This window comes from Delphinus delphis, chromosome 1 (genome assembly GCF_949987515.2).
Source record: "Delphinus delphis chromosome 1, mDelDel1.2, whole genome shotgun sequence".
NCBI lineage: Eukaryota > Metazoa > Chordata > Mammalia > Artiodactyla > Delphinidae > Delphinus > Delphinus delphis.
Genome location: NC_082683.1, coordinates 57,417,207 through 57,428,448, shown reverse-complemented (window position 1 = coordinate 57,428,448; position 11,242 = coordinate 57,417,207). Strand labels below are relative to the sequence as shown.

At 38.5% G+C, this 11,242-nt stretch overlaps 1 protein-coding gene across 1 annotated transcript in view; it reads left to right on the top strand.

Annotated features, from left to right (window-relative positions):
- The first annotated feature begins 688 nt into the window (after positions 1–688).
- The window catches only part of C1H1orf141 (chromosome 1 C1orf141 homolog), a 36,800-nt gene continuing 26,246 nt past the window's right edge, over positions 689–11,242 (top strand). The window contains 2 exon segments of the mRNA XM_060004980.1: positions 689–763; positions 1,351–1,508. Of these exon segments, the coding sequence (XP_059860963.1) occupies positions 689–763; positions 1,351–1,508 (233 nt within the window).

Here is an 11,242-nt window from a genome sequence, read left to right as displayed (position 1 = left end):
ACTCTCAACCACTGCGCCACCAGGGAAGCCCCCATTGACCAATTTAATTTGAATGTAATTAACTCTGTAAATGTGAGCTCTTCTTATTTACTTTCATTAAAATTAAATCATGACAAAAAGAAAATAGGTATAAATCAAGCTGCATGCCCTTGCTTCAGGTATGAGTCACATCTGGTTCTCATACAGTAATCTTGAACTTTCTCCAACTCACCTTTATCATACATTTAAAAATTCCTGGGCTTCCCTGGTGGCGCAGTGGTTGAGAGTCCGCCTGCCGATGCGGGGGACACGGCTTCGTGCCCCGGTCCGGGAAGATTCCACGTGCCGCGAAGCGGCTGGGCCCGTGAGCCATGGCCGCTAAGCCTGCGCGTCCGGAGCCTGTGCTCGGCAACGGGAGAGGCCACAGCAGTGAGAGGCCCGCGTACCGGAAAAAAAAAAAAAAAAAAAAAAATTCCTGGGGCCCACATGCTTCCGGGAATTCTGATCATATGAGCTTCTATCTAAAAAACTTGGGTACCTCTGCAATTCTGTGGTTTATTCCATGATCTATACAGTTCTTTTCTTTACCTAAAACAGTTATGTAAAAGTGGATCTCTTAATTTATGCCTAAATAATTGATTATATGTTTAAATTTAATTGCTTTGGAGATTTATTATTTTTTCCCCTCCTTTTAAAATAGGAATTGACAATGGCAAAAAAAATCTTAGAGAAGTTAGATATTCTGGATGAGCAAGCAAAGGCACTCTTGGCCATAAGAGCAAAGGTTTGTAAAATATAGGCTAAAATTCAATTTTCCATTAAAAGGTTTTTATCTCTTTATGCCTCTGTGCTGTGCTCTGAGAGAATGTTTTAAAGAAGATTTTCGGCTCCTTAACTCGCTCTTTAGCTTTACGCTTTTCCTTCTTCAGTCCATCTGTATAAATACTTGAACAAATTTCTCTTTCGATTGCTTTCTTAACTCTATTTCTGGCTCATGTTCCACCATGTGTGTGGCTCCAGGGAGAAGAGCAGGTTGGAGAGAGCTGCCAGCTATAGTTCCAATAACTCTATGTATCAATATTGTCTTTGCTAAATATATAGGTCGTTCTTAAATTCTGGACTTTGGATTTTGGAGGGAGCCTTCATGATCATCTAGTCCAACACCCTCATTTCATAGATAGAAAAAGAGTTGGTACACAAGGCCTCCAATTTTCAGTCTGCATTATTTTTCCATTGTTGCCTGCCACATAAATTCTGTGTGTGAGTGTGTGTATGTATGAAGTGAGATTAATTTTGTCCTTTCCATACCGGATTTGCCTTATATGAAAAGTGCTCCCTTTTTCACTGAGTTATGTTTTGGATTTGCTGCAGAAAAACTTCCTTCAGAGTGAAGTAAAGAAAAAGATTTCAGTGATACCCCTGACATTTGATTTTCAGTTGGAATTTGAAAAGGATATTGCTACCTCCATATCTGAGGCAGAATCAAAGATCAGAAAAGACAGATCATATGGCATTAAAAAAACAAAAAGGTAATCGTCATAACTACCTCAAACTTTCAGTTTGAACTTTTAAAGCATTATTTTATATTTGTCTTAGATTATGCAATCTATATTAAATGTAAGCTTTGTCAAGCATGTATATTTCATAATGGTTATGAGTTACAATATGCTAGATTAGCATTCTGAATATTGCTAGTTTATAAAATATTAATTATAATATTTCACTATTGCAGATGATAATTGTATATAGTAATTATAATTCCAGACTTTTAAAGAAAGACTTCTTGAGCTTTACTATATCGCCCCAAATTAATGTCAGGATTTATTTCAAACTTTAACCAATATACTGCAAAAAAAAGTAGGCCTAGAAAACTAAGTAAGGCAGTTTCTCTGTGTACTTACAAGGGGTAGCCTGAATATGTAATAATTGGTCTTTCACTGGCATTGTGTATGTATGTAATGTTATATAAGTTTCTAGGCATCAGAAATGTGGAGGAGAGCCCAGACAAAAGAAACACTCAGGTACAGAATCAATAGGACTTCAGATCAGTTGGACATTGGTGGTAGTGTGTTCTTACCTCATTTATTCTGTAGTAAATCACTGTATTAAGTGCAGTTTTACAGATGCCAAACCCAAGTCTTGATGAGGTAAAATAACTTGCCCAAAGTCACAAAGCTAACACGTGGCAGAAGCTGGATTTAGACATAGCAGTCTGATTTCCGAGCCTATGCTCTTATCACTACCACATTCAAGAGAATGATTTCCAGCTTTTGGTCTTGGTGACTAGATGTACTTTGGTGTTTTGTACTTAGGTGGAGATCATAGGATGAAAAGCAGATTGGAGTGGATAAGAGATTAGAGTGAGAAATGCTGAGCTTTATTTTGGATATGTTAAATTTTAGATGCCTGTGGAGCATCTAGGTGATGGCGTCCAGAAGACAATTGGACAAATATGTCTTAATCTAAAGTAAAACAAGATCATTTGGACTCAAAATACAGTTTACTCAGATTTTTGTTGTTTATGATTTACCAGGATGTCAGAACATGTTTCCATTGTGCAGCCATAAGAAAAAGGAGTTTGTTCCTAACACAAATAAATATTAGTGGTTTATGAAATTCAGCTTTATCACAAACTTCTTTCACTACTATTTTGTTTTTATGTACAGCCGATAAAAGCCAATACTTTTACTTTGAAATCATTTATAGAACTATCCATGTTAAAATAGAATATTTTAATAATACATAGAAAAAGTTGCATAAAATGGAAGTTGGGCATGTAGAGAAGGGAAAAATAATGTCTTATTATATATCATGTATTATATAATTTTAATTATATATATTTTATATTTGTATATATTTATATTTTTGAATTTATATATATGTATACCATTATGAGATAGCATAATATATGGCTATTGACCCATTAAAGATAACGTGCAGTGTGTTTTATGACAGTATTTTCCAGGATGATACTGTTGCTTTCCCTTTCCTTTCTGTAGTTTATAAAGGCATCATTGATCCTGTCTTTAGTGAGGATATCAATAGCTGAGTAATGTTCCTTTTGAGTTGCTTAAGTCTGGCTAAGTTGAAGTTTGAAATCAGAGTCCAAAATAAAGACAAACAGGCACATAGTTTCAAGATTCAAAGACCAAGTAAATTTTGCTTGCTCGGTGCTCAGAGGACCAAAACTATCACACACACACACACACACACACACACACACACAAGTACAGGAAACTGTCAAGAATTTACACAAGAATTAGGGTGTAACCTAGGCCAAAAGAAAGAAAATTTGGTTGAAGAAATGAAGAGGATCTAGTACATACAGATAAGTCCAACTGGCAGCATATCTAGGCTCCGAGTTTTGCTTTTAAGACCACTTCTAACAGTTGCCTCTCTTCAAGTAGCTTTGTGGCAATTCTGTACTGTCACTCATGCTTGAATGATTGGCCCTAAACCAAGTTCAAATAAAGAATTCTTACAACTTCATTTTAATTTTTGTTAACAGTAGCTCTGCTATCCCATACAACTGTAATTTTAATTTATTGATTTTATTCTACAAGTGTTTACTGAATGACTACTATACTCTAGGCATATGACAGCAAGAGTGAAATATTATCTCTTCAATGGAGATTCAGATAAGCAAATGGGCAAACACCAGTTGCCACAGAGAGATTCCTAATGTGAGGATCTGCAAGTTTCCTAGAGGAGGTGGCCCCTCAGGTGAGACCCAGGGAGTTAATGAAGAGGCAACAAGATTTAAGAGAGAGAAATTGATTCCAGGCCAAGGCAATAACATGAACAAAGGGTCAGCCAGAGGCAAAGGAAAGCCCAGCTCATTTGAGGAACCAAAAGTAGTTCAGTGTTGCTAGACTTGAAAGGGATATGGGGTAGAGACTGGAGATGGATTGGTAAGAAATGAGGCTAAAGGGGTAAATAAAGGCCAGATCACCAAGGCCTTATGAGCCAAGTAAAGCACTCTGGCCAATCTCCTTCAGTGAGGAGCTGCTGCAGGGTTTAAACAGGGCAGTGCATACTCAGATTTGGATTTTAGAAATATCATTAAATAGCAAAAGAGGTCATTAAAAATTATGGGGGCTCCTCAGAGAACCGAACCTTTTATTAGAATTTATAGTATCTCCAGAAACTGCCTGTTCTAGGAAGCCAATCATCTTGCAGTGAGTCCTTTTTCAGCCATAGAGGAACGATTACTTAAATAACAGAGCATAAGGTGGTAAGTTTTTTCCCCATATCAACAATGATATGCTGATTACACTGGCTATATTGCACAGATTTAATTCCTCCAAATCTTGAGATGCAGCTCCTAGTCTTATAAGTTACGTTAATTATAACAGGATACCAGCCTCCACCAGTGCTCACAAACCTCACTCCTACACTAACCCAAGATGTCAGATCTGAGTCACACAGCTTTCAGCTTAGCCTAAGCCTTACATCATAACCACCACCACCAGTACCATAGTAACTCCTGGTAACTGCATGCCTCTTTCATTTTTGATCTCTGGTCTCTTGCTATTCAAAGTGTTATCTTCCATCCAGCAGCACTGGCATCACCTGGCAGCTTGTTTGAAATGCAGAATCTCTGACCTCATCCCAGATGACAGCTGCAGTTAACAAGATCCCCCAGGTGATTCCCATGGACAGTAATGATGGAGAAACCCTGCTCTAGCCCAGTGATTCTCAAACATGGAGGACTAGTTAAAACACAGTTTGGGGGCCCCCACTGGCAGAGTTTTTGATTCTGTAGGTCTGGGCTGGGGCCTAGTAAGTTTCCAGGTGATGCTGACACTGATGGTCCTGGGTCATCATCCTCTAGCTGGATGAGTCCCTCCTCTAGCTGTGTCCCACTATAACCATGCTGCCCAACACTGACATCCGTTCCATGTTTCTCCTTGGCTTGCTTAATATCATAGCAACGCTCAACCTGGTGCTACCCGATTTGTAGCTGAGCTTTGTTTTCAGAGCAGTGGTTTTCAACCCACCTGCATGTTAGTATTACCTGGGAAGCTTTAAAGTAATTGGATTCAACTTTAATTAGTTTGGAGTAGGTCCTAGGCATTACTATTTTAAAGATTTTCCCAGATGATTCTTACATAAAGCTAGGATTGAAAACCATTAAAATGCATAGGGCTTCTTTTTCAGTTACTCCCAGAGACATCTTTTCCATGTAACTATTATCTCAGGATTTCTGCATTTTTCTCGGATAAAAGGGAACTGATAAAGGTGATGGCCACAAATACCCAGAATTTGCTGGAAGGACTTTCCTAGGATTACTTTCCTGATACAGAGAGAGTTTTATAATCATTCAAAAATCTCAGTCTTTTGCCTTTCATTTGTATATAGTCTTTAAGATTTGTCAGTAAACACCAAATCTACTCTTCTTTGCAACTTTTCATAATTGGACCTTTTACAGAAGAGCCATACTTCGGCTTCCCTGGTGGCGCAGTGGTTGAGAGTCCGCCTGCCGATGCAGGGGACATGGGTTCATGCCCCGGTCTGGGAAGATCCCACGTGCCGCGAAGCGGCTGGGCCTGTGAGCCATGGCTGCTGAGCCTGTGCGTCCGGAGCCTGTGCTCCGCAACGGGAGAGGCCACAACAGTGAGAGGCCTGCGTACCGCAAAAAAAAAAAAAAACCTAAGCATTCAGTACTGGATTATCAGATGAAAATGGCAAATTTACCATTTATTAAGTGGTAAGAAATAGGAAACAATTTAGGAGTAAGTAGACAGATTTAGATTAATAGGGTCTTCTCATTAGAAGAATTATTTTCCTAAAAATAAATTCAAAATAATATTCCTTTCAGAAATATTTTTACGACAGAAGGATAAACTTGCATAAGGAAAGATAATGAAATATAGAGACTATGGTAAGAGCCTATAGTGAAATTTAATTGGTCAAATTCCACATGAAAAGCCCGCACACCACAACAAAGAGTAGCCCCCGCTCGCTGCAACTAGGGAAAGCCCGCGTGCAGCAACGAAGACCCAACACAGCCAAAAATGAATAAATAAATAAATAAGATAGTAATGAGATACACGAGCCATGTTTACATATGGCAATCATTTCGACGATAAAATCCTAGGTAAAGTATGACTTATAATAGGTAGGTGGGTTGGGGAGGGACAGGAGCAGAAAGGAGAAGGAGGCATTTAAGTAAGTGAAAACAGAGATTCATGCCTTGCTTGCTGCTACCCACACAACTTCTCCCTTACCTGGGCACAGGTTCTTTAAAGGCCCCACGAGGATTCTGGGCAGGTAACAGCCCTGCCTCCTCTAGCTCTCTGTGGCGAGAGCTTCACTTCTGGGCTGGATGGTTCCTCTTCCCTCCAGCTGGAAGAGGACTCCCACTTATTGCTCCTACCTGGAGAAACCTGAGACTCTCCCGCAAAGCTTCTCAGCAGTGGCTGCTCACTTCAGAGTATTTGGAAAATGCACTGAGCCCTGCCCTAGAGATTGTGATTTAACTAGTAGGGAAGAGTCTGGGCATAGGTAATTTTTCAGAGCACCCCGGATGGTTCTAATATACAACTAGAGGTTTGAGAACCATTTCTGGAGGCCTCTTCATTTCTCACTCCCTCAGCTGCCATGTGAGACCCTCTCATGACAGCTTGTTTACCACTGATCACTGCAAAAGAATCTTCTCTCACTGCCTGATACTACCTGAGTCCCAAATAGCCTGACCTTCATAGGTGCTGCAAGAACCCACACTCACTGAAATGAGTAAAGAGAAACCACAGGTCATTTAAGGGGACTCACATGAAGGATAGAGATGAAGCCAAACAATCAGAACAGGTACCTGACTCCTAACGAGGCAGACTTATGGGAGGAAACAGAAGAGAACTTTAGAAAATATCTCTCTTAAGGACAGTAAACAGGAGAAAAGGGTATTTGAAAAATAATAGACATTTTTGAATCAAAAACTGAGTAGGGAAATTAAAAATAGAATACAGATGAAGACTGAATTGGTAATCTAGACGATCAAATAAAGGCACAATCTTATAAAAACACCAAAAAATGGAAATCAGAAGAGAGACATGTAGATACATTCAGGATACTCAGTATGAAAATATATATTTAATACATAAAGCAGGAGAGTAAGAAACAGATGGTGAGGAAATAATCAAAGAAATATAAGAAAAAAGTGCCCTTTGTTTAAGACAGACTTGAATCTTCTAATCAAAAGTGTTACTAAGTGCTAGACTTATGGTAAAATTACCCAATTCCAAAGGCACAGGAAAAAAGCAGTTAATTACAAAGGAAAGGATAGCAAATCAGTTTCATATGTCTCATCTGCATCTCTGAGGCTAGAAAATAGTAAGCCATTTTCAACTTCTAACAAAATGTCAATCCAGGAATCTGCTATTCGGATGAATCATCATTTATATTTGAGAACAAAAGAAAGACAAGTTTTTGGACATGAAAGACTTTAGAATGTAAACTGCTTATTTATTCTTTCTGAGGGACTTGGAGAAATATTTTTATCCAAATTTAAATTAAATATGAATAAAATAAAGATCCAAACTGGGTATCTTTATTACACAAAAATGCATTTGAAATTTTCCCATGGTGTCTGAATGAAATTCTGGACTTCCACCTCAAAGTGGCTGTTCTATAAAAACATAAAACATTCCAAAGATTACCATGTAAGTGGTCCATAAGAGATTTCAAGTTGGGAAGAGGCAGCTTTAGCTCAACCCCCATCCTCCCATCTGAGCTGTACTTTTCTCTGGGTTTCTTCCTTTGTTTGCCAGTGGCACTTCAATGGTCCATCCCAGACACATGCAGCAGCCTTCCTTTAATTCCAGCCCATGCAGCACAAATCAAGGCCTTTACTTGTATTCCCTTTAAGTCAACTGCAACAGGATGTAATTTCACAGGGAATTTTTCTAACTATAAGACAAAAAAAGTGGGAGAGGGAAAAGGATGAATTTTTAAACATTCAAGCAGCCCCAAACCAATACAACTTACAAAAACCAGATTTATAAATTTATGCTAGTGAACTAACCTACCAAATTTATAACTCCAGTTTCATTCCTCATGTTGTATGAAAACCCAGTGCTGGGCTTCCCTGGTGGCACAGTGGTTGAGAGTCCACCTGCCGATGCAGGGGACACGGGTTTGTGCCCCGGTCTGTGAAGATCCCACAATGCTATGAGATTAGATATCAATTACGGGAAAAAAATCTGTAAAAAATACAAATACATGGAGGCTAAACAATACACTACTTAATAACCAAGAGATCACTGAAGACATCAAAGAGGAAATAAAAAAATACCTAGAAACAAATGACAATAAAAACACGACGACCCAAAACCTATGGGATGCAGCAAAAGCAGTTCTAAGAGGGAAGTTTATAGCAATACAATCCTACCTCAAGAAACAAGAAACATCTCAAATAAACAACTTAACCTTACACCTAAAGCAATTAGAGAAAGAAGAACAAAAAACCCCAAAGTTAGCAGAAGGAAAGAAATCATAAAGATCAGGTTAGAAATAAATGAAAAAGAAATGAAGGAAACAATAGGAAAGATCAATAAAACTAAAAGCTGGTTCTTTGAGACGATAAACAAAATTGATAAGCCATTAGCCAGACTCATCAAGAAAAAAAGGGAGAAGACTCAAAACAACAGAATTAGAAATGAAAAAGGAGAAGAAACAACTGACACTGCAGAAATACAAAGGATCATGAGAGATTACTGTAAGCAACTGTAGCCAATAAAATGGATAACCTGGAAGAAATGGACAAATTCTTAGAAAAGTACAAACTTCCAAGACTGAACCAGGAAGAAATAGAAAATATAAACAGACCAGTCATAAGTACTGAAATTGAGACTGCGATTAAAAATCTTCCAACAAAAAAAAGCCAAGGACCAGAGGGCTTCACAGGCGAATTCTACCAAACATTTAGAGAAGAGATAACACCCATCTTTCTAAAGTCTTCCAAAATATAGCAGAGGGAGGAACACTCCCCAACTCATTCTACCAGGCCACCATCACCCTGATACCAAAACCAGACAAAGATGTCACAAAGAAAGAAAACTACAGGCCAATATCACTGATGAACATAGATGCAAAAATCCTCAACAAAATACTAGCAAACAGAACCCAACAGCACATTAAAAGGAGCATACACCATGACGAAGTGGGGTTTATCCCAGGAATGCAAGGATTCTTCAATATATGCAAATCAACCAATGTGATACACCATCCTAACAAATTGAAGGAGAAAAACCATATGATCATCACAATAGATGCAGAAAAAGCTTTTGACAAAATTCAACACCCATTTATGATAAAACCCCACAGAAAGTAGGCATAGAGGGAACTTTCCTCAACATAATAAAGGCCATATATGACAAACCCACAGCCAACATCATTCTCAATGGTGAAAAACTGAAACCATTTCCTCTAAGATCAGGAACAAGACAAAGTTGCCCACTCTCACCACTATTATTCAACATAGTTTTGGAAGTTTTAGCCATAGCAATCAGACAAGAAAAAGAAATAAAAGGAATCCAAATCAGAAAAGAAGTAAAGCTGTCACTGTTTGCAGATGACATGATACTATACATAGAGAACCCTAAAGATGCTAACAGAAAACTACTAGAGCTAATCAATGAATGTGGTAAAGTAGCAGGATACAAAATTATTGCACAGAATTCTCTTGCATTCCTATATACTAATGATGAAAAATCTAAAAGAGAAATTAAGGAAACACTCCCATTTACCATTGCAACAAAAAGAATAAAATACCAGAAATAAACCTACTTAAGGAGACAAAAGACCTGTATGCAGTAAACTATAAGACACTGATGAAAGGAATTAAAGATGATACAAACAGATGGAGAGATATACCATGTTCTTGGATTGGAAGAATCAACATTGTGAAAATTACTACCCAAAGCAATTTACAGATTCAGTGCAATCCCTATCAAACTACCAGTGGCATTTTTCACAGAACTAGAACAAAAAAAATCACAATTTGTATGGAAACACAAAAGACCCTGAATAGCCAAAGCAATCTTGAGAAAGAAAAACAGAGCTGGAAGAATCAGGCTCCTGGACTTCAAACTATACTACAAAGCTACAGGAATCAAGACAGTATGGTACTGGCACAAAAAAAGGAATATAGATCAATGGAATAGGATAGAAATCCCAGAGATTAAACCCACACACATATGGTCACCTTATTTTTGATAAAGCAGGCGAGAATATACAATGGAGAAAAGACAGCCTCTTTTCTGGTAAAACTGGACAGCTACATGTAAAAGAATGAAGTTAGGGACTGCCCTGGTGGCACAGTGGTTGAGAGTCTGCCTGCCAATGCAGGGGACACAGGTTAGATCCCTGGTCTAGGAAGATCCCACATGCCGCGGAGCAACTAAGCCCGTGTGCCACAACTACTGAGCCTGCTCTCTAGAGCCCGTGAGCCACAGCTGCTGAACCCACGTGCCACAACTACTGAAGTCCTCACGCCTAGAGCCGGTGCTCCACAACAAGAGAAGCCAGTGCAATGAGAAGCCCGTGCGCCACAACAAAGAGTAGCCCCACTTGCGGCAACTGGAGAAAGCCTGCGCGCAGCAACAAAGACCGAAAGCAGCCAAAAATAAATAAATAAAAATTTAAAAAAAAAGAATGAAGTTAGAAACCTCCCTAACACCATACACAAAAATAAACTCAAAATGGATTAAAGGCCTAGATGTAAGGCCAGACACTATAAAACTCTTAGAGGAAAACATAGGCAGAACAGTCTATGACATAAATCACAACAAGATCCTTTTTGACCCACCTCCTAGAGAAATGGAAATAAAAACAAAAATAAACAAATGGGACCCAATGAAACTTAAAAGCTTTTGCACAGCAAAGGAAACTGTAAACAAGATGAAAAGACAACCCTCAGAATGGGAGAAAATATTTGCTAATGAAGCAGCTGACAAAGGATTAATCTCTAAATTTTACAAGCAGCTCATGCAGCTCAATATCAAAAAAACAAACAACCCAATCCAAAAATGGGCAGAAGACCTAAATAGACATTTCTCCAAAGAAGATATACAGATTGCCAACAAATGCATGAAAGGATGCTCAATATCACTAATCATTAGAGAAATGCAAATCAAAACTACAATGAGGTATCACCTCACATCAGTCAGAATGGGCATCATCAAAAAATCTACAAACAATAAATGCTGGAGAGGGTGTGGAGAAAAGGGAACCCTCTTTCACTGTTGGTGGGAATGTAAATTGA